The sequence below is a fragment of the Gymnoscopelus braueri genome, assembly GCF_963280865.1.
Source record: "Gymnoscopelus braueri genome assembly, chromosome: 15".
NCBI classification, from domain to species: domain Eukaryota; kingdom Metazoa; phylum Chordata; class Actinopteri; order Myctophiformes; family Myctophidae; genus Gymnoscopelus; species Gymnoscopelus braueri.
Window position 1 is genome coordinate 9,920,358 of NC_137620.1, and position 24,392 is coordinate 9,944,749.

Below are 24,392 nucleotides of genomic sequence, written 5' to 3' on the forward strand. Positions count from 1 at the left end.
ATAGCAGCCAGGTCACAGAGCTGCTAAATAAGATAGACCAGATGGTGACTAGTAATGGTTGTCACTATGAAACAGAACACCCAGTCTCAGAGGAACTGAGGGAGATAGAGAGAAGAGTAGAAAAAAGGAGAGCAGAGGTGCATAAACAACCAACTAGACTTCCAGGACATGTTGGTATGTTTTATTTTACTTAAAAAATATATATTTAATGTTAATTTTCACAAAGAGCTGTTTCTGAAATTAAACAATGCTTTCTCTAACAGGAATGACTGACCTCAATATTCTATTGATGGGACAGTATTGGTCTGGGAAGAGCTCAACAGGAAACACCATTCTGGGAGGAACTTCTGATTTTAATCCTGGTCATGGGTCAGAACCCTGTAAGGTCAGACATGGTAAAGTAGCAGGGAGACATCTGACAGTGGTAGATGTACCAGGCTGGTACTACAACAGTCCACTACAGAACACTTCAGAGATGGACAAACTGGAGATCCAGAACAGCATGTATCTCTGTCCTCCTGGACCACATGCTGTTCTTCTCTTAGTTCCTGTTGATGAAGCATTCACCAATACAAAGAGAGTAGCAGTAGAAGAACACATGACACTTCTTCTGACACAGGGAGTGTGGAGTCACACTATTGTACTGTTCACCCGTGGAGACTGGCTTGGAGACACATGCATTGAGCAGCACATTGAGGCTGAAGGGGAAGACCTCCGCTGGCTTCTTGACAAATGTGAGAAGAGGTATCATGTCTTCAATAACAACAAGAAGAGAGATGAGGTTACACAGGTCACAGAATTGCTGGAGAAGATAGAGGATGTAGTTGCAGGAAACAGAGTTGTACACTATGAATATGGTGGAGTAGATGCTTCAGAGAAGTTGTCAGAGAGGAAGAGGAAAATAGAAGAAAATGCTGCGACATTCATGACCAGGACCCGCAGACAAAGAACTGCTCTGAAAGCTCTGTTTGAAGGTGATGTCTGTCTGTCTGTCTGTCTGTCTGTCTGTCTGTCTGTCTGTCTGTCTGTCTCTCTGTCTGAAGAAGCTTCCCTGGCAACTGAACACGAATAATTTTATGATGCATAATATCTCCATATTGTAACATATTTCTTACATTAAATCTGCTTTGGATATAAAGATTAATATAACTGTTGTAATAATGTAACCAGCTGATATATTCAGGGATTCAACATATTTACATAATTGATCAAATGAGAACATAAAGTAAGCTATAATACCAGATGAGCAATGCATCATTTTTACCGCTCTGCAGTCATTTCAGTAGGAAATATTTATACGTATTAATTCTTATAGCTCAAATCGTCAAATCAGTGTTATGTGTGAACTAACGTTGACTATGTGTCTGTCAGGAGAACATCAGAGTCTATCAGATGTGAGGGTGATGATGGTTGGTGGAGAGCACTCTGGGAGGAGCACGGCTGGAAATCACATACTGCAGGAGACTGTGTTTACAGAAACTATATTCAAGGTGAATAATATAATAATAATAATAATGATAGTAATAATAATACATACAATTTATATAGTGCTTTTCTAGGTACTCAAAGTCGCTTTACAGAAACAAGATAAAAACAACTTTATTAGGAATAACTAGTTAAAAATGGTTTAAAAAAAAACTATAAAAGATTTTTTTATGTTATAATGTAAACAATAAATATCAAATATTAATTTTTTCTGTCAATGTGAAAGTATTAGCTGTCATGAATATTTGGGCCAGTCAAATTGTTATTTTTTTTAATAAAACGGGACCGTTATACCAAGTTTGACTTAACAGGTGTAAAACAGTTTTGTGCAAGCTCCATAGTTTTCTGTTATTTCCATAAGAGAAAGGGGAGAAAAAGAAGGGGGGGCAAGGGGAAAGAGAGATCAATAAAAAATAAAAATAAAATCTACATATTTACACATGGTACCGGATATCTATCTGTGGTAAGACGTAAGGTGCGGTATACCTGAGGTATAAGACATCAATTTGTAGTTTGTACATTCATCAGAAACAAGTTTGTACAAAACATTAACAGACTCAAATTGATCTCTTTGTTGTTAACATCAACTCTGAGTAATTATTTGATCATTCCTTTTACATAATTTTCAGTTTTTCATGTTTGTAGATCTATAGTAGCAAGCTACATGCATATTATACTTAAAACACTCTCTTTAGAGTTGCCTACATCCTGAACGACTCCGTGCAGGCTGCACTGTGCAGCCATGACGTTGATCAGCAATTTTCTTTTGCCAGCAGGTCTCATAATGACGTCAGTCGGTGTATTTAAAATAAAATCGGTTCCAATGAATACACTGGACCAGACCGGTTTAACCAGAAACCGACCCAAGCCTATACACATATATGTTCCTCTGAAATTAACGTAGAGACTTAAGAATACTTTATTGTCCATTACATTTATAGTAAATTTGTCTTCAGTATCGTGGTTTATTTATATTTAGTTGTTAAAAACATATTTATACATTTATGAACAATCCAAATAAATTTCGATTTAAGGCATATTTAAATGGGCTTAAAGACCTCTGACATAACGCTTATTTCACCATGACGCATAAGGAGTTCCCAATCTAGCTAAGCCCAAATATGGAGTGTGATGTCTAACTCAGTATGACTTCATCAATGTGCAAACAAATCAGTCAGCTCCATATATGGGGACAAAAGGGGGCATGCCCATATATGGGCATATACTGATGACATCAGGGATCTCCATATATGGGCATAAAGTGACAAGGACTGACAGATACAGAGATCTCCATATATGGGCATATCAGTCGGATCGGCAAACTCAAGATGAACTCAAGATGAACCAAGCCTGTTTGTCGGTGTTAACTGTACTGTTAGCTATTTCTGTTCATTTCCATATAGTATAGCTCTACGCAGGTAGCAATTATTAACATAATTTAGATATTGATAATTGATTCCATATAGTTCATTACTGTATTTTTGTGTTCCTTTGACACTTGTAGACAAAGTGATGGACAATAATACATGCAGTGAATTAATCTCTGCCCAGGTTGAGAGCTGACTCTTGATGACAGAATAGAATGAAGGTTTTGATTATTATGACTAACACAGATTAATCATCATATTCCAGGAGTATGAAACCCAGAGCAAACTGACAGAATGTGTCAGACAACAGAAACAAGTTGCTGAAAGAAATATGAGTGTGGTGATCTGTCCAGACTGGTCCGCTACACCTCCATCACAGAAGATCAAAGATGTCCTTCAACATGGACTGGCTCTGTGTTCTCCTGGGCCCCATGCGGTCCTGTTGACTGTTTCTGCCATGTCCAGTTTCTCTGAAGCAGGAAATCAGTGGAGGAACACGTAGAGCTGATGGGGGAAAGAGTCTGGAGACACGCTCTGGTTCTGTTCACATGGGGATGGTGGCTGGGAGCGAGAAGTGTTGAGGAGTACATTGAGTCTGAAGGAGAACCTGTAGTATATTTGATAACATAACATACATATTTGTTGGTATTATTTAACTACACAAGTCTACAGGGAGCATACAGACAGAAGAAGTGGATTGAGTCAGAGAGAGGTGCCGGGTTGTCTGAGAGGGGTGTGGGGGTACATACACTTAGCTTTGCCTTATGTTGTTTACCTGGGTGCTATGCATGTGTCTCCCTTCCCCCTTTCCTGCTTCATACAGGTGCTAATTGAATCAGGGACCAAAAGGGGGATCTATTGTTTGTCTGGGGGGGTCTAACTTTTGGAGGCTGACCCCCACCCACTTATTCAAAATGTGACCACTGCTATAAAGAACCATACTGAAGTGTATCTAACTGTGTGCACTCCAGGCCGTTGGGCTGTGGAGATGGTTGGCTGTTCTATACTGTCTGTACTGTCTGAATAAACTGGAAGCAACGAAACCTCACTAACTAGTGATGACTCCTTCATTCTACAACCATTCATTCTCATCTCTGGGACAACAAACTTAACTGCAATATGGCGTTGTTGGCAACTACGAAAGCAATAGAAACCTTTAAGTCTGTGGTTTTTAGATACCACATTATGGCGTCGAAGTCGGCAGTCGTGTTGGTTTGGTTTTTTGGAGGCGCAAGTCTCCAGGGATACTGAGCCAGGCGTCGAAAGAACGTGCGGCGGGACATCGGGACGACATGACGGCAACTTTTCGAGAATCTACAAGGAGCGGACTTCGTGACCAGATCTAGGACGGCTGTACGACTCATCTGGCTGCTCAACATATCTTCTGCGATCGCTAGAAGGGCGCGCTGCGGTGCAGACGGCAGAGCGGAGAAATTGGTGTGTCGAATTTCTTCGTGGCGGGTATGTTGTGGGGGGAGGACAGCGGGTGCCGGCAGAGTGGAGGACTTGCGATGATGGGGTTCTTCGTGGAGAGTGTGGTAACACATCTTCAGCGATCGCGAGTGGAGCGCTCTGTTGTTAAAATGCAGCTATCTGTTGACAATCTGGGTACGGCGCTGGAGCACGGCTGGGTGAGAAGATGACGTTGAGGGAGACTGCAAGAGAGACATTATCGAGCGGAACACTGCGCATATGGGACCTGGGGTTATGTTTTTGTGATGAGGGTGGGTTAAACTATGGGGCTATGGCTGCCATGGGAAGTGGTGCGAGGGTATTTTTTTACTTTCTGGTCTCCTGTGTTTAATGTGAGTTTACTTTGTGGGTTATTGTTTCATTGGGGGGTACGCTGCCTTCTTTTTTCCGTGTGGGCACTTTCGTGGTAGTTGTCATATATGCTTGATGGTACGGTGTAAAACTTAGGGATAAGAATTAGGCTATCTTTGAGTATATTTTGGTGACTGGGCGAGGGGGACATTGATCTTGGGGGGTGGTGTTATCGCTTGGTGGGCGTGATTCGACTGTGTGCTGTCAGCTTCCACTGGGTGGCTGTGTAATGTTTTATCCTGGAGTTTAACAGGCTAACAGAGGGATCCTGCACGCTAATTAGTTTTGGGGGTGTCTATTTGATGTAATTCACCGTGTCGCTGTACTATGTAATCTTGGTTTTTGTATGTGCATTGTTCTGTGTGATGTTGTTTGCTGTTTTAGTTTTCCTGAATGTTAACTTTTTTTTCCTGGTTGGTGTTCCGGTCGCTTTTCATGGGGGGCGGATTCTTTGTGTTTCTTTTGAAATATACGGGTTTGTGAGAGACGTTTAAAGTCTCTCATGGGGGGAATGTAGTATATTTGATAACATAACATACATATTTGTTGGTATTATTTAACTACACAAGTCTACAGGGAGCATACAGACAGAAGAAGTGGATTGAGTCAGAGAGAGGTGCCGGGTTGTCTGAGAGGGGTGTGGGGGTACATACACTTAGCTTTGCCTTATGTTGTTTACCTGGGTGCTATGCATGTGTCTCCCTTCCCCCTTTCCTGCTTCATACAGGTGCTAATTGAATCAGGGACCAAAAGGGGGATCTATTGTTTGTCTGGGGGGGTCTAACTTTTGGAGGCTGACCCCCACCCACTTATTCAAAATGTGACCACTGCTATAAAGAACCATACTGAAGTGTATCTAACTGTGTGTGCCACTCCAGGCCGTTGGGCTGTGGAGATGGTTGGCTGTTCTATACTGTCTGTACTGTCTGAATAAACTGGAAGCAACGAAACCTCACTAACTAGTGATGACTCCTTCATTCTACAACCATTCATTCTCATCTCTGGGACAACAAACTTAACTGCAATATGGCGTTGTTGGCAACTACGAAAGCAATAGAAACCTTTAAGTCTGTGGTTTTTAGATACCACAAACCTCTGAGATGGCTCCTGGAGAAATGTGGCTACAGGTACCATGTACTGCAGTTCTCTGACAGGGACATTTCAGAAGTAGATGAGTTGATGGAGAAAATAGAAGACATGGTGACGAGGAACAGAGGACACTTTGGACCTTTAGACTCAAGAGAAGACAGGTCTGTCAGAGACACAGCACACTTCGGGGTGGGACATGAGACAAGACAGAAGACACTGTTTGAAAGACTAAAAGGAAAGCAAGCATTCACTGCTGAAGAATGGAACAGACGAGAAGAAGAATGGAAGAAGACAGAGGAAGAATGGATGAAGAGAGAGGAAGAATGGAGGGCAATAGACAAAGAATGGAAGAGGAAAGAGGAGGAAGGCAGGAGGAGGGAGGAGGAATGGAGGAGGAGAGAGGAGGAGATGATAGAGAGGATGTTGAAGTTAGTGGTGACGGAGCGAGAAGAACCAAACCTGCCAGCTGTCAGGAAGCGCTGTCATAGCAAAGGGGGCCCTCCAAGTAGTGAGTATCAATATAATTGATCTGCTAATACACTTAAATGTGATAATTGTGATGTGATTAGTTCATAAATGTGTGAACATGTGAAAAAAAGTGAGCTAGCTTTAACAAATATTCCTCTTTCGGTAATAGTGCTTATACATTTAAAAGGAACTCACTGTTAATATGTAAATATTAACCACATGTAGGCCTGCTGTATGTAATTGAATTTTATCATTGTGGAATCACACTACTGTTATCTTCACTATTTATTTTTTATTCCGCTATTGTTCCAGAAACTCTGTTCCAACTCTACAACGTTCAGCCTACTTAGGACATGTCGGCTACCACATTTTGAAATAATTAGTACTTTTTAAAGATATTTAACTTTGAATTGCTAAAAAACATCTCATTCATTTGAATGGGGAAATGCCATTTAGCTACAGTGGAGCCTAGCAACTGCTTATTAGACCCTAGCAACAACATATCATTAGACCATAGCAACCACCTGTTATACCCTAGCAACCGCATATTAGACCATAGAAACTGCATATTAGACCTTAGCAACCACTTATTAAACCTAGCAACCACTGCTTTACCCCAGCAACTGCATATTAGACCCTAGCAACCGCCTATTATACCCTAGAAACTGCCTATTAGACCCTAGCAACCACTGTTTTACCCTAAAAAACTCAACACTGTCAACTCCATCACCATTTTAACACTACTAATATTTTAACACCTTTAGAACTTTTAACACCTTTAAAACCATTAACAGCTTTAACACCTTAACCTTTAACACCTTTAGAACCTTTAACACTTTTTAATCTTTAACACCTTTAAAACCTTTAACCTTTAACACTACTGATACTTTAACACCTTTAATTAACATGTTTAACACTATTAATACTTTAACTCTTTTAACACATTTAACACTACTACTTTAAAACCTTTAACACCACTAATACTTTAATACCTTCAACACTTATAATACTATCAATAATTAATACTATCAACATGCTTAGCGATCCCAAACTGTTTCTTCAGGAACAGTACTTTCTAGTCATCAATGTTATTCATAATAATAATTATTGATTATAATGTTATTGATGATAATAATTATCCATTGCAGTTCTTTCTTCTCATCATTGTAAATGTTGTCTTCTGTTCTTCTGATTCAGTGAGTGGGGGTACACCATCTGAAAAAAGTTTGTACTACTGGACACCTGACAAGGTTTCTGATTGGCTGCTGAGATATCCTGGACCAATAGATTCCTCTTCAGGATATGACACCATGAATGAAGCACCCAGCCAGACAGACACCGACATCATTAGAGTCTGTGAGAGATGAAGATGTTTCATAGATAAAACCTTACTTTGACATCAGTCACACAATTATCATTTCATTCATTAAAATAAATATTTGCAGGTACATAGGACAACAAGTTAAAACAATGGTGGAAATTACACCCCTTCACCATACGTATAACAATATTTAAAACAACAACAACAACAATAATGATAAAACAACAACAACAACAACAACTCTATCTTCTTCAGTTGCAATGAAAACACTTATCATGAACATGAAGGTTTCAGTGTAAAGATCTTCATCATGTTCTCCTACAGAAAAACAATGGAGAGACCATTGTGTCATTGTTTCGATATATTGATGACTAAATCAGCATTGAGTGTTTTTCTATTTCTTCATGTTACAGGCAGTGTTTGTTTCTACATAAGACACTGTTTGATATACTGCATATACAGTAATTAGTTTACTACTGTAACTCAGCTTTAACTACAGAGGACTGTAACTACACATGCTATTTTTATACATTGGTACATGTTGCTTTCATGTGGAAAAGGTATTTTCAGGTTATTATTGAAATGCATCCACGTTCAGAGGATTATTTATATTCGTGAATCCATGTTTGATGTATTTGTTTTATTTTCCATTTCCACGTGTGTGTGTGATCCTATTAATGCACCGTGTTGTGTCTCATCTATCTGGAAATAAATCACTGGTTCATGTCAAAGTAGGCTACTGGAAGTTATTTTATCAGGTTCTATCTCTTTTACTAAATCATGTGCTTACTGTGTATATGGCTTTAAGAAAGAAGAAACTAAGTGATTAATATATTTATAATAATTATGACAAATCAAAGGTGTGTTTATCTTAAGGGGACATGAAGCCTGCCAGTTGAAATGCCAGAAGTTAGGTGCGGAAGTTGTAATATACGGTTGATACTTTATCTCACTATGTAACTTTCCTCTTCTATCCCGGTTTTGAATGTGGTTTCCTGCTTAAGGGCGTGCTCCCACCAAAACATGGTCGGCTGCTGTTAAACGCAGGTTGTGCACGGCCACAGTTTTTTGCAGCCAGCGGATTCTAAAAAACGGGAGTGACGCACCTGTAACTCACTTTCAGGACCCTCCCCGTAGCCCGCATCGCCTTCTGCCTTGAGCACCATGGTGCTTCCTGAGTCTTGGGACGGTCCGCCTTCGACTTACCCGATTGGACAGAAGGGGAAATTCAGCTCCTGCCTCCAGCAGAAATGGACAAGTCGTGTAGAGCGGATAAACGCAAGGTCTGCGCGACAGGCGGAAAGACCCGCTCTTGCGTGAATCCACGCATTTACATTGACAAAGCATTGGCAGATTCCGCCCCAGAGGGAAAATAAAAGTGCGGTGGGAGCGCGCCCACCAAGAGTTGGCTGGCCGCTGTTAAACGCAGGTTGTGCGCGGCCACAGTTTTTTGCAGCCAGCGGATTCTAAAAAAACGTTGTGACTCACCTGTCACTCACTTTCAGGACCGTCCCGTAGCCCGCACATAGAGTTAAGAGCCCGCACCGCTTGCTGCCTTGTGCTTCCTGAGTCTTGGGACGGTCCGCCTTCGACTCACCCGATTGGACAGAGGAGGAAAATCAGCTCCTGCCTCCAGCAGTTTTCTGCTTAGTCGCGGAGAGCAGATAAACGCAAGGTCTGCGCGACTAGCGGAAAAATCTGCTCTTGCATGAATCAATGCATTTGCATTGACAATGCATTGGCAGATTCTGCAAACAGCGGCCAGCCTACTCTTGGTGGGAGCGCGCCCTAAGGGCGCGCTCCCACCAAGAGTTGGCTGGCCGCTGTTAAACGCAGGTTGTGCGCGGCCACAGTTTTTTGCAGCCAGCGGATTCTAAAAAACGGGAGTGTCGCGCCTGTCACTCACTTTCAGGAGCCTCCCCGTAGCAACGCCTGTGCCTGCTGCCTTGAGCACCATGTTGCTTCCTGAGTCTTGAGACGGGCCGCCTTCGACTCACCCGATTGGACAGAGGGAGAAAATCAGCGCCTGCCTCTAGCAGTTTTATGCTTAGTCGCGGAGAGCAGATAAACGCAAGGTCTGCGCGACTAGCGGAAAAATCTGCTCTTGCGTGAATCAACGCATTTGCATTGACAATGCATTGGCAGATTCTGCAAACAGCGGCCAGCCAACTCTTGGTGGGAGCGCGCCCTTAGTGCTGATTTTTTTTTCTTTTTTACCTTTGAGCTACTACTGCCTATACTTCTTAAGTGCAAGTAAAGAAAACCTTTAAGGGCGCGCTCCCACCGCACTTTTATTTTACCTCTGGGGCAGAATCTGCCAATGCATTGTCAATGTAAATGCGTGGATTCACGCAAGAGCAGATTTTTCCGCTTGTCGCGCAGACCTTGCGTTTATCTGCTCTCCGCGACTAAGCATAAAACTGCTGGAGGCAGGCGCTGATTTTCTCCCTCTGTCCAATCGGGTAGCCTGGGCAGCATTCCTTTTCGGGTATATGATCCGGTCGGGAGCGGAAGTAAAAAAAAGAAAAAGTGGCCTGATGGGCAGAACCGGAAAGACGTCTCACCCCAAAATAGGTCCGTCCTAATAAAATCCTTGATGCGGCATAGTTTAGCTTATTTTTTAAAATGTAAATGTGCGTGCACTATCCGGAGACTATTTAGCGTCTGTATTATCCCACGGGGAAATTCTATTCCATTTAAATAGGGATTGGGGAACCAAAACAAAGCGGCACTGCAAAACCGGATGGGCAGAATCCGGAAAGAGGATTCTTTTTTTTTTTTTTTTTTAGTAGGCGTGGCCTAGACCGGATCATATGGGTCTTTAGTAACGCAGACCAGGCTTTCCTCCGAGATGGAAAGACTGGTGATGCGAGGTTACCAATCGGGTGACTCGAAGGCGGACCGTCTCAAGACTTAGGAAGCAACATGGTGCTCTCAGTGGACCAACTGGTTGTAGCTGTTGCATCTCACCCAGTACTTTATGATTTGACCATGAAAGAGTTCCATATGACTGACATTAAAGAACTGGCCTGGTTACAAGTCAGTGCGGTCGCAAAGGCTTCACTTGATGTGCGTCAGTGGTTGCCTGGCAACGTCAAGGAAGAAGGCGTTGCGGGCTACGGGGACGGTCTTGAATGTGAGTGACAGGAGCGTCACAGCATTTTTTTTAGAATCCGCTGGCTGCAAAAAACTGTGGCCGCGCACAACCTGCGTTTAACAGCGGCCATCCCTCCCACCAAGAGTTGGCTGGCCGCTGTTAAACGCAGGTTGTGCGCGGCCACAGTTATTTGCAGCCAGTGGATTCTAAAAAACGGGAGTGTCGCGCCTGTCACTCACTTTCAGGAGCCTCCCCGTAGCCCGCACCGCCTGTGCCTGCCATAGATATATGTCTATGGTGCCTGCTGCCTTGAGCACCATGTTGCTTCCTGAGTCTTGAGACGGTCCGCCTTCGACTCACCCGATTGGACAGAGGGAGAAAATCGGCTCCTGCCTCCAGCAGTTTTATGCTTAGTCGCGGAGAGCAGATAAACGCAAGGTCTGCGCGACTAGCGGAAAAATCTGCTCTTGCGTGAATCAACGCATTTGCATTGACAATGCATTGGCAGATTCTGCAAACAGCGGCCAGCCAACTCTTGGTGGGAGCACGCCCTAAGTCCTGATTTTTATTTTTGCATCTCAGTGTCACAAAACCCTGACATAATTCCTTCCTGCCATTGTGTAAGGGTCAAATTTGACAAGTAAAAAGTACCATTTACCTTTTCTTATTGAAACAAGACTTCTGGAGTCATATGATAAACATGTATCTGTTCGATTTTTCATATTCCATTCCATTTGGCTATGATTGGCAATTTTGGCATGCATGAAAACCCCAACCTTAACCTCACCAAACTCATGCCTAACTTACAATCAGTAACCTTAACTAAACAAATTAATTAAACCCATGCATAAACATAATCATAGCATACTAACAGTGCCTAACTTCAACTTTAACATTTATTTTTAAATAATAAATGTAATATTTCCCTCATACTTTGTCTGTCCATGTGTGTACACCATGGATGTGATGTTACTGTAAAAGAACACCATATTATTTGGTAGCCAGCGCCATCTTATGGTGAGATTTGATACTGGCCCCAGATATGAGGATAGCAGGCCATGAGCTCTTTGGTGGAGAGTGGTTGAGGTATGAAAACAAATGACCTCTCTTTGTATGATGTTTGCATGAAAGGGGGGGAAAAAATTATTTCCAACATGTTTTAGTCTAACAATTAAAATAAAATAGTCAGAGTCAGAGTAACAGACTTTGCAGCCTACTTCTCTGTATCCTGTCACTGCTTTTTATGGTATGCAGAAAACAGGGCAGTTAAGAGAACTCATTGTGGATCTTTTGGAAACAAAAACATGGCACTATTTGTGGGGATATCCAGGCGCTATTAGAGAGCCCACTTCATTCTTTTTGTCATTCTGAGAAAAAGGCTTGAAAGGATTTCTCAGCTAAAAATATATATTTTGGGGGAAAAATTACATAAGCTTGATGTGAAATATATTTATTATAAAAAAGAAATATAATGGTGAATGTGGTACACCAAAACATGATATGTATCCTTACATTATGAAAATATATTTAGTTCAGACTAGCTGACATTTAGGGGTCAGTTTAGTATCACATATGACGTTTGTCATAAAAGATAGACTTTTGCTTTTAATTATTAAATAGATTGATGGCTCAAGGGTATATAACCAATATGCTACACACTTGAACAGTTTCTATTCTTTATGTAGGCTGAAATCCAACAGCACCCATTTATAAATCAACAGCACTGTTCCTGTGTTCTTTCATAGGGAATAAAACCTGCACCTTGTAGGCCTTGATGCGATGACTGTAGCCCTACAGGTCAACGCTTGAAAACTGTAGAACTTGTAGGGTTGAGGACGAGGACGTGGTAAGCAACTTTAAAATGTATACAGCAAGTACTGTATTCATGTCGAAAACTCACTAAAGCATGCTGAAGTACTGCTCGACTGTGAGGTTTTTCCACTTCCTTCTTCTCTTGCCGTTATACCACACAATGTGGTTTACAATAAAGACAAGCTTTAGATCCTATAGGACATAGGCTTGTACAGCAGACACCAACCTAGCACCTGTCTAAATAACTTATTTGACAGAGGTCACTAACTAGACTACACCACCTAAGGAATTTCACACAAGGCCAAGAAATATCTGTGTAAAGAAACCCTGGCTAACCACACTTAGGCTAAATGAAGGAAGCCCAAAACCTGATGGTAAATAAACATAATACTGTTATATTATAATATTCTTCTGAAGTGCAGAAAGACTATGGAACTGTGGGAGGGATCGGGTTAGTAGATTAAATAAGCCTTTTGCCATAGAGTACTATGTAGTAGTTTAACCCATTAAGACCGGGAACGCATCTGTGTGTCATTTCTAGATTTCTTTGGCTATTCAAAAATAGCAGATATACAAGCTCAAAGCGTGGCACCGAGTGCCGCGCTACGAGCTTGTAGATCTGCTATTTTAGAAAAATAGTGAAAATTTGTGCAAATCTTATATACATTTTCAACTAAAGTCTTTGCCTCTGGGGGTCCCTGGAACAAAATATTTTCAGAGGGGGGGAGGGGGGACAAATACATATCAATTTTGGTGGTCCTTGACATGAAAAAAGTTTGAGAACCACTGATATTATAGCAACATAAGTTTGCAAAAAAAACTGTTAGGATTTAGAAGACATTTGTAGAATCCCCAGAAGCAAAGATTTTAGTTAAAAATGTTCGCTTTAAAAAAATATATATTCAAAGATTTGCACAAATGTTCATGATGTTCATCAGATTTTTCAAAAAGAAAATCTGATCTACAAGCTTGTAGCGTGGCACTCTGTGCTGAGCAATGAGCTTGTAGATCTGCTATTTTTGAATAGCCAAAGTATAAAATAATGGTTAAAGTGGTTACACAGATGCGTTAAAAGGGTAGCAGTAAAATGTTATTACAGTAACAGTATTTTTGCAGACTGATAATATTTTACTGTAAAATAACAATACTTCCAACTCAATTGAATTTATGCAGAAGCAACTGAAGAGGCACGCTACACTCACAGTGTGCACAGAAACACTGAGCTGTTAGCGTCCCGGATCAGATTCAAAGGGAATATACTACTTTTTCCGAAAGAATTAAGAACGATCCTCGTTTTTCCATCGTCGCAGGAGAAGAAATAAATCATCACAAGATCTCAGATGTGCAAATGTCAGACTCTGCAATTTATTACTGTGCGATGGGTCACTATTATGAAATTGAGTTCAAATGAGCAATCATGCTCCATGTTAAAGGTTCCTCGTCCAGCATCCAAGGTATTGTCCAGCATCCTCCAGGGAAGTCAGTCCAGCCTGGAGAATCTCTGAACTGTACCGTCCATATACTGCTGGTACTGACCATGCTGTGGTCTCATGTGGGGAGATAGTGGGTGGGGAAGGTAAGGAAGAGAACTGTTGTAACTAGATGAAGATCCTGGTGTTTCTCTCCATCAGCAGAACTGGAGTTGTGCTCTGCATCGTCCTAATCTTAACCATCATCTACATGGCCAGAAAATACACCTGTTATTTTGAGTAAAGATAAAAACACACAAAAAAATTCATATTACTTCATTTCAATTGTTTCATGATGTTTTCTAATGCCAATATTATAATAATTCCATTTGCATCCAATATAGCTTAACTTTTATAACAGGCTTAATGAAAAAAAAAGTATTATACTTTATTTTATTCTATACTATTCTATATACTATTATATCTTCTTTATTATGTTTATTTTACCGTCTTTATTATATAATGATATTTCTTTATATTATTGTCAAAAAGTTGCAATATGACAACATTTTTCTGCATTTATTTTATTCATGTTGTTGAATTATTGTCTTTCAAATGTTAATTTACTTTGCGTAGGTGTCATTTTAAAAAGGTTCAGTGCGTTGAGTATTTAAACAATGTGAGGCCGACCACATTTTCCTGTGTAATAAACCTCTTCTTGCTATTAAGACAGTGGAAAGTACCTGGTGGTCTCTACATTTCTGAGAGGGCCTGATCACTGCTATAGCCTTGTCCGCCTACAGCCAGCAGTTTGACAATGTGGTAGAGATATTGAGGAGGCAACAGTTGTTCATAAACCTGGTTGTTTGGGCCAAATTGGGGGAACTAGCTGTCTCAGAGCCTACTGGTCATGCCACAGCTTTATATTTAAGATCTCCTTGTTATCTTTTCAGTATTAAACTTTCCCCCCCCCCTCTGAAATTCCAAAAAAGTATGCAGGCTTAATTTAATTGCAACATGCTTTAGGTTGATTATAATCACAAGTACAAGGTGAACCAAAATCAACATAAGATGTCAAGTTTAAAAAAACAAAGATAATAGTATATATAAATATAGTATAATGGGCTGGGCATTTTGAGGAAGAAGAAGAAGGAGGAGGAGGAAGAAGAGGAGGACTTAGACAAATAGGAAGAGGTGGAAAGGTTAAACAAATGAAAAATACAGGAGAGTCGATCAGCAGAACCTTGGATCATTAAACCTTGATGGAAAGTGTCTAATGTACACAGCATAATGCCTGAATAGAAAATAAGATGTTTATTCTGCATCACCCGGGCAGTGAACTCACAACAGTTCTCACAATGGCATGTTGTGATCACACTGAGCTACCCGGAGAAATGGGAAGATCAGAGGTAACTGCTAAGTGCTAACAGAAAACAGCAACACATTATTTGTAAAATACACCAAAGTAAAATGATTCAGCTAACCCATGTTTTGACCACACCACACTGGACCTAAACAGAGCACCTCCCACTAATGAGGAAAGCACAAGCTGTACTATGTGACAATAGCAGCAGGGGAAGGGGCCTTTTTTTCACTTCATCTAGACAACATAGATATGTCTGTATTGTATTTTACAGATTACTTAGATTACTATAAGTGGAAAACCACCTAGCCTGATCTCCTACCACCTTTTCAACTGCCATTCAACTTTTGTTGGTTTTATTCCCTGGCCTTCTGCAGCCTTTTTAACTTTTTAACTTTATTCTCTGTATTCTATTATTAAAGTTGTTCTGTTTTTATTTTGCTCTACTTAGTTTAACTTGTAAAGCGACTTTGAGTATTAGAAAAGCGCTATATAAATATCAGGTATTATTATTATTATTATTAAAAGAATAATGTTTAAAGATGCTGTATTTGAATTGACTGCAATTGGTTTTTTAGATACAATTCTGAACCTTTATTTAGCAAAATTTGCTGTAGCTTTTTACAGTACTGTTTATAGTAAAACATTTTAATCCCCTTTGGACTACATTTTTGATTATAATTTTGTTTTGCTGAATCATTTGTGGAATTAAGGAAGTCTCTGTGTTGAGTTTTGCATCAATTGAGCAACAAATGTGGGAGGAGATATGTTTAATTAGTTTTACTAAATGCTACATGTTATTGTAATCGTTCTAATCCCTGCCATGGCACTTGGCTGGTCAGTACATGAGTAACATTACCACCTGGTGGTTTGCTGAGAATTACAGCTTGTCTACTTAGTACTGTATGCCTGCTATCAGAACACTGCTTGCTTTGTGAGTAAACAATAGTGCTGGGGTTCGCTGTGTTATTATTATTATGTGTAAATCTGTCTTTCCTATGAGCCAGTGCTCGGCCACACGGCACAGTCACAAGCAATCTCTAATGACATCATCACAAGACAGAGCAATCAGTTTGTCCAATCACACACAGCTCCAATCACTCCACCTATAAGAAATGGTCTATGTCCGTAAACTGTTTCCACTCAAGAGACAAACTTGAAGATGATGGCAGCACCAAAGATTGTCCTGCATCTCATGTTACTTCTATGGGGAGAAGGTAAAATACCACAATATCTTTTTTACCTACACTCAAAATAAACAAAGATTTTCAATGTTATTTATTATATATTTATATGTACATATGTATATATTTCTGTTTCCAGTTCATTTTGCTCAGTTGTCAGTGGTTGAACAGCAGAAAGATGTCGGAGACACCGTGACTTTGAGCTGCTTCGTTCAAGATCACTTCAAGCTCTGCTACTGGTACAAGCAAAGTTTTGGAGATAAACCTGAGCCGTTAGCGTTCCGGAACAAGTACAATGACAAAGCTACTTTCTTCGAGAAATTTAACAATTACCGTTTCTCGGTGGTCACAGGGGAAAGAAAAAATCATCTCAAGATCTCTGACGTGCAAATGTCAGACTCTGCAGTGTATTACTGTGGGATGTGGCGGGTTACTGAAATTCAGTTCCAAGAAGGAATCAGGCTCCATGTTAAAGGTTCATCGTCCAGCATCCAAGCGATTGTCCAGCAGCCTCCAGAGAAGAAGCCAGGAGAGTCTGTGACTCTGAACTGCACCGTCCACACTAGTGGTACTTACAACTGTGCTGTGGCCTCTTGTGGGGAGATAGGGGGTGGGGACAGTGAGGAAGATGAGTATCGTAACCAGATGAAGATCCTGGTGTTTCTCTCCATCAGCAGAATTGGAGTTGTGCTCTGCAGTGTCCTCATCTTCACCATCATCTACATGAGCAGAAAATAGACTTGTGGACATATAAAAACACACATTATTATTTGTCTCTCACTTGTTTAGCTTGCTGACCCTCTTCATCAGATTTTGTCTCATAATGCTCTATAATGCCACCATTATATTATTTCCATTTGCATCCAAAATAGCTATATTTTTCAACAGACATTATGAACAACAATATTATTATGATTCTATTCTATACTATTCTATTCTATATTACGTTTATTTTACTATCTTTAATATATAATGATATTTCTTATATTATCAAAAAGCTGTGATTAACATGACACATGTTTCTGTATTTCATGTTGTTGAATCATTGTCTTACAAAGTAGACTAGGCAGGATTTCAGAAAATGTGCTTATTTAAAGTGCTGAAGGCAAATCGTGTTAATTTATGACACACATGTTTTTTAGGGGTATTAAGGTGTGCTGAATCCAAATCTGCTGTGTGTCAAGCTCAAAAATGGCCGCTAAGCCCTCAAAATGGACCATTTAAAGATGGCGGCCGCCACTATGCTGTAATATATTACAAAGCATATTTTGGACTAAACAAGGTAGAAACTTTTTTTTTTTTTGCTTTTTAAATAGGTTTTCATATATGGGGAATCCAATTAAATATTTTGATTTGAAATCAAGTGTGAGGAAACTGCTTAAAACTCTGAGTAGATGGACATTGTCATATAATCTGAGGACAGACATAGTTTCTCAGACAACAGCTTTGCTAGGAATGACATCAGGCAATGAAGATGATGAGTACACACACAATGAGTGAACAAAAAAAAGAATGGAGAAAGACGACTCTGATGAAGGCCAGAATAGTTGTGTCATTGAAACAGCATGGTGTGTTTCAAGATGGTGGAGACACATTGAAAAACATGATCAACAAGGATGTAGTCACATCTGAGATTCAGGAATCTCTGCTTAATGCAGAAGAACTTGGACAAGCACAAATTAAAGTCTTTGTCGAGAAACGTCTATGTGAGCCTCCAGATAGTGACCAGCACCTGGCTCTGAAATCACCTATTCGAAAGAATAAGGCCAAGACATTTGCCTCTATATATGAAGTTGAGCAACTTTCCAAGGGCAAGCAAAACACTATCAAAGTGGATAGGAACATTCTACAAAGGCTCATTACAGCTTACAGAGCAGGGCGCCAGGTAAACCTTGAAAACATCCTTACACATGAACTCATGACCATCCCACTATCTTTGGCGACAACTAATGGTAGTCTACATTCCACAAACAAATCTGTGCTAGTAAACATACTGACAGAACAAGTCCAAACCCCTGCAAAAGTTACACTTGATGATTCCAGCTGCCTGCTCATTGATGGCCAAGCACTCGTGATGGCACTAGGAAAGCAACCTGGCATTAGAACATTTGGTGAATATGCCAACATGTTTGCTGGAGCTGTTTTTAAAATGGGAGAAAACTGCCAGAGGATTGATTTAGTCTTTGACAGGTATCAAGAGCTAACGATCAAAGCAGGCACAAGGATTAAACGCAGCCGACCAATACGTCGTAAAATAGAGAACGAGTCCGTTCCTCTTCCACCAGACTGGTCTAGCTTCATGGCACTTGAGGAAAATAAAGCAGACCTTGCTCTATTGCTTTCAAACCATCTGATTAAACACAGCCCAAATAATCTAACCATCATTGTATCAGGGGGGTTTGCCGAAGTGACCACTGTCAAGTCATCGGATCCAGATCTTGAAGTCTCTCTTCCAGTACATGAAATTCGCATGTTGCTTTCTGCTGATCAAGTTGACACACTACTTGCCTTCCATGCTGTCACTGGCTGTGACAGTGTGTCTCAGTTCAGTGGCCACAGTAAGAAAACAGCCTGGCAGGTGTTCCAGCAACATCACACAGATCTCATTGGGCTTGGAAAAGGCCCTCTCACAGTAGACATAGCGAGGTCAACAGAGAAATTCATCTGTAAGATATACGGTGTGCCTGAAGTTGATACAGGCAATGAAGCAAGAGTCAAGTTGTTTTGTAGGTCGTGCACAAGAGACTCTGCCACCAACCTCACAAAGTTTCACATCATGCGTTCCCACTATCAAGCTCTTGTCTGGAACCAAGCTCACTTGCCACATCCTGATCTTCCTCCAGTGACCGAAATGGGATGGATGCACCTGAATGGTCAGTTGGTGCCACGGCTGCTTTCTCTGCCACCTATGCCAAAAGCATGCAGGGAGATCACGTCATGCAGTTGCACAAAGGGATGTCTCAGGCTGCAGGAAAGTACGTATGGAGTGCATTGAAGCGTGTAATTGCAAGAAACTTGGCAACACCTGCCAGAACACTGAGGATGACTGGGACTAAGTCCATGTGTCTGCTGCCTGCAAATACAAGTCAGAAACACAAATTAAGGCAATTATACATCTTAAAGCAATTATTCATTAACAACCCAAAAAAAAGGAAAATAAAAAAACATTATTCATTACCAAAGAGGCCAATTTTCACAATATAAATGAAATAAAAGTGGTTCCTTCAAAATTGATCTTATATCAGAATATTTAATTGTATTCCCCATATATGTAAACATAAAAAAAGCATATTTCAGTCTATTTTCTACCTTGTTTAATCAAACATATAGTGTTTTATTATGTTTCAGCATAGTGGTGGCCGCCATCTTTAAATGGTCCATTTTGAGGGCTTAGCGGCCATTTTTGAGCTTGACACACAGCAGATTTGGATCCAGCACACCTTAATACCCCTAAAAAACATGTGTGTCATAAATTAACACGATTTGCCTTCAGGGTTAAGATTTTTGGAAAACTGACCTAGTCTAAAGGTACATTTTCTTTACTTAGGTGTCATTTAAAAAAAAGAAAAAGTACACTGTGTGCATTGAGATGTGTGAGAACAATGTGATGTGTGATGTACCAACGGACCACGTTTTCCTGTGTAAAAAACACTTCTTGGTATTGAGACGGAGTGGAAAGTTCCTAGTGGTCTCTACAGTGGGGCTCATCACTCGTGTCAGCCTATAGCCAGCAGTTTGATGTGGTAGATATTGGTTTCGGTTCCTCAACATTGCAGCAAGAGTTAAGAATAACAAGACATAATAAGGCAAGGCTTGTGCTGTGTGCATGGGTTTTACTGCTAAATATTATATGCATGCTTATGTATAATAGTATGTGTAGGCTACATGTGTGCGTGCATGTTTGTTTGCATTCATGCGTGCGTGGGTGCATGTTTGCATGCATGTGTGCGAGCGTGCATGTGTGCGAGCATGCATGTGTGTGTGTGCGTGCGTGCCTGTACTAGACAGACAGGCAATAGGCTTTTAGTGTCAATTGTTCATAAACCTGGTTGTCTGAGAGCAAAGTAACTGTCTCAGAACCTACTTGTCATGTCATAGCTTTTAATTAACTAATTAATAAAGATCTCCTTACATTCTCGTCAGTATTAAGCTTTTTATTCTTCTGTACTTGAATTAAAAAACAACAACTCTGCATGCTTAATTTGGTTGCAGAGTGCTTGATTAAACACGTACTTTACACAAGTAAAAGGTGAACATAAGCCAACATACTGTAAGTCATAAAGCTCTTAAAAACAAAGTTTATAGCTGCTGTGCAGTAATGGGTCAGGACTAGGGATTTTGAGAAGGAACAAGGAGGAAGAGAATGAAAGAGAAAATAGAAAGAGAAGGAAACCAAATGAGAAATACAGGATCGGGTCAATGAGCAGAACTGTTTGGATCAAAATGTTCATTAAACCTTGACAGCATCAGCACAATGAATGCCTGAGTAGGTGTAAGATGTTTATTCTGCATCAAGGTCGTGAACTCACAGCAGTTCTCACAAAAGGCATGTCATAAGGTGAAAATTTTAGGTGACTGCTAACATTTATGAACAGGGCAGGCTGGCCAGATCTAGCTTAAAGCAGCGCCATAAACATTCTCCAACTACTATGAGGTGAAAGAAACAGCAACACATTATTTGTAAAATACACCAAAGTAAAACTACTGGGCTAATACTTAGGGTTGTAGTCTCGAGACCGCTTTTTGATTTACTCGGTCTTGTCTCGGTCTCGCCCATAATTTGACTCGGTCTTGTCTCGGTCTCGCCCATAATTTCACTCGGTCTTGACTCGGACTCGGACTAAGGGACTCGGGACTCTGCCCCCACCGAGTCCACTCGAGTCCAAGACCAAGTCACTACAATGCAATGAAATAATTGTATTATACCTACCCATATTATGAGGAGCCTATTCACATTAACATTCTAAGAGAGCTGTCTGGCGCTTATGGACAGCTGTCTTGGAGCGCATCATCTCGTGGTTGACAGCGCAGCAGCAGCAGAACACACTCTGCCATGTCCCTCTAGTTTATATTATTTTTAAATTATTTCCACTAACAGCGCAAGCTTTCCAGGTGTTTATTTATTTATTTATTGTGTGTTCACTGTGTAGCCTGTGGTTGTTTTAATAAACAAGATTCTCTAAAGATGATTAGAGCCGGCTTAGTAAGGTTTCCTTGCGCACATTATTGATTGCCAGTGGCTGACAGCGCGTGTGCGCATCTAATCACAAAACCCGACGCTTGATCAACAGAAAAATATAGATTCATACATTTGACAAAATACAGCGAAATCCCAAAATTATTAGAGTCTTAATATCCAGTAAGCAATAGAAATGAACTGCAAACAAATTCAAAGTTATAGGCTATCAATATCACACAAAAGTAGAGAGAAGCTGTGATCTCACCTCACAAACAAATGGACAAGAAATAAATAATCCTTTTGCAAACAACATCCATGTTCTGTTTGTTTGTCAACAATGATCTAAATGGAAAGTTTATTTCAGCTATGTGACAGTTTGACATAGTTTGAGCCATTTTTGCTGCGCAGCACAGTCCTCATTTAAGTTCATTGCCTTCACCTGTTGTTCTGCTGTGCGCAACAGGGCATATCTCCGCCAGGCCAGGTTTACCTACCCAGGCCATGAAATTCATAGGCAGTCATCATAGGCAATTAGAATGAAATATGCTAAAACTGACTCATGTACTGATACAGAACCGTCGCTGTTGGGTGGAAACCTTGTATGTTCCTTTTTTTAATTATTATTTAAAAACTGGTGAAAATAGCCAATCTACAAGCTTCAATTATTAATAATTAAGAAATATTATATTTTAAATTTTGCAAAATCAACTAAAGTCATTGTTAGTGCAAGTTCTGTTATGACCCGTGTGTGTGTGACCCAAACGCACAGCAAGGAGGAGGCAATAAAGGGTTAAAGCCCACCCGGGCGAGTTTATTAACAGGAGGTTAAAGAACAAGGTGGGGGGAAGAGGGGTGTGGGCTCCGTAGGTTGGCACGGCTCAGCTAGGAATCCCGGACTTTTTGATTGATTGATTTATTTATTGACAATTTGCACATAACAAAACAATGTACACAGGGAATAGTCAAAAGGATAGACACAAGAAAGCCAGAAGCTTATTTCCATCGTGGTCCTGTTGATCTTGGTGTAGGTGCGGGTGTGCGTGTGAGTATCTATATGTGTATGCGTGTGTGCGCGTGTGCGTGCGTGCATGTACGTGCGCGCGTGCGCATGTGTGCGGGGGCTGGGGAGGATACGAACCCTAATAAAAAAATGTATTTTTAGGTCGCACTGGTAGTGAGCCATCTCTTAAGGGAGAACTTAAAGCCAGCCATGGAGCTAGTGGTCTTGATGCTTGTTGGTAGTTCGTTCCATGCATCTGTTGCAGTGTACAGGAATGAACTCTGGCCCATGCAACTGCTAAATAGGTGAGGCACAAAGTTAGTGGAGCTTCCTCTGGTTGAGTACCTATGTACTGTGCTGACCTTGGTAAAATATTCATCTAGGTACTTAGGTGCAGCATTATTTATGATCCTGTGGACCATACACATTTTAATTTGAATTACTCTTTCCTCGACTTTGAGCCACTTGAGGCTGTTGAAGTGGGCCGGCAGAAGGTGAGTTCTGGGATGTAACTTGTGGATCAGTCTAACTAATTTGTTTTGTGAGGTCTGGAGCTTTTTTTTCAGGATCTTTGGGATGTTGGAGTACCAGGATGTGCATGCATAGTCGAAATGGCATTGTACCAATGCCCCTGCCAGTATTATTAGCGCATTTCGATCTACGAAGGGCGATATTCTAGCAAGGAATTTTATCCTCTGGTTTACTTTCATGATAACTTTCAGAGCCATGCTTTCTCCAGATAAGGAGTTATTTAGTATGCATCCCAAATATGTTACTTCTTCCCTTATCTTTAATTGGCGAGTTGCCAACCACTACCGTAAGCCCTGGGGATTTCTTTAGCTTGGCTGTAGATGACACTGGAGAAGAGAGGAGAAGCAGGGTCAGTAATAGATTCACAAGGAGGGAAAGTGCACAGTAACTGCGTAAAGTTAAACTGGCTATAGCTCTACAACACTGGAATCTAAGTCTAGCTGGCTATACTTTACCAACCATAGACTGGTGAAGATCTGGCGCCGAGCTGCATGCAAGCCAGGCTTTTGTAGCCTCTGGAGGTGATTGCAGATGACGACCAGGTGAGGAGATTGGGAACGGGACACAGGTGTGCTGAGGTGTGCTGTGGTGTGCTATGGAGCCCTCAGGTGGTGCTGCCGGGTACTGAGAGACCACAGCACCAGGATGTGGAGGCGAGGGGGAGCGAGACGTAACAGGACCCCCCCTCCAAGGTTCGCCACCAGGCGAATGGTGGGGAGGGTCGGGGTGAGCCCGCCGCTGACGACCCCTCGGCCGAGGAGCAACCCGGGCAGGAGGAGATTCAGCTTGGGCGGAGGTCGGGGCGGACTGAAGGCAACAGACCTGGCAGGCGGCGCTCCAGCTGAGAATGCGCCCAGAACTCCAGCAGACGTGGGGGGTGTGAAGCTCCAACCAGGGTCTGCCCAGGATGAACGGGGCGTCCGGGGAGTGAATGACGTAGGGACGGATGTTCTCCACGTGATCTCCCGAGACAGTGAGGGTGAGGGACTGGGTCCGGTGTGTGATGGGACCCATGGTGTGACCATTCAGAGCGAAGGCAGAGAGAGGCCTCTTCAGAGCAGAGACCGGGAGTCCCACCTTCTGGGCGTACTGGAGGTCAACAAAGCTCTCATCGGCCCCGGAGTCGATAAGAGCTGCAATGGTGAGTGTCTGCCCCTGCCAGGCGAGAGTGACAGGGAATCTGGCAACACTGGTGAGGGGCTGGGAGGTGACGAGACGACTCACCCGAAAACCCAGAGTGGGCGAAACTACTCCCCCTGGTGC

The 24,392-nt window shown here is 41.4% G+C and overlaps 2 protein-coding genes across 2 annotated transcripts; both read left to right on the forward strand.

Annotated features, from left to right (window-relative positions):
* Positions 1-265: 265 nt before the first annotated feature.
* Positions 266-3,441, forward strand: LOC308101343 (GTPase IMAP family member 9-like; the record flags this gene model as incomplete). Its single annotated transcript, XM_080450767.1, has 3 exons — positions 266-974; positions 1,372-1,490; positions 3,118-3,441. 3 exons carry the CDS (start codon positions 266-268, stop codon positions 3,352-3,354), a joined length of 1,065 nt encoding a protein of 354 aa, XP_080306893.1. The 3' UTR covers positions 3,355-3,441.
* A 12,955-nt stretch (positions 3,442-16,396) lies between these two features.
* LOC308102271 (immunoglobulin kappa light chain-like) lies at positions 16,397-17,474 on the forward strand. The gene is made up of 2 exons (XM_080451906.1): positions 16,397-16,452; positions 16,559-17,474. Exons 1-2 carry the CDS (start codon positions 16,398-16,400, stop codon positions 17,155-17,157), a joined length of 654 nt encoding a protein of 217 aa, XP_080308032.1. The 5' UTR covers position 16,397; the 3' UTR covers positions 17,158-17,474.
* Positions 17,475-24,392: the final 6,918 nt, after the last annotated feature.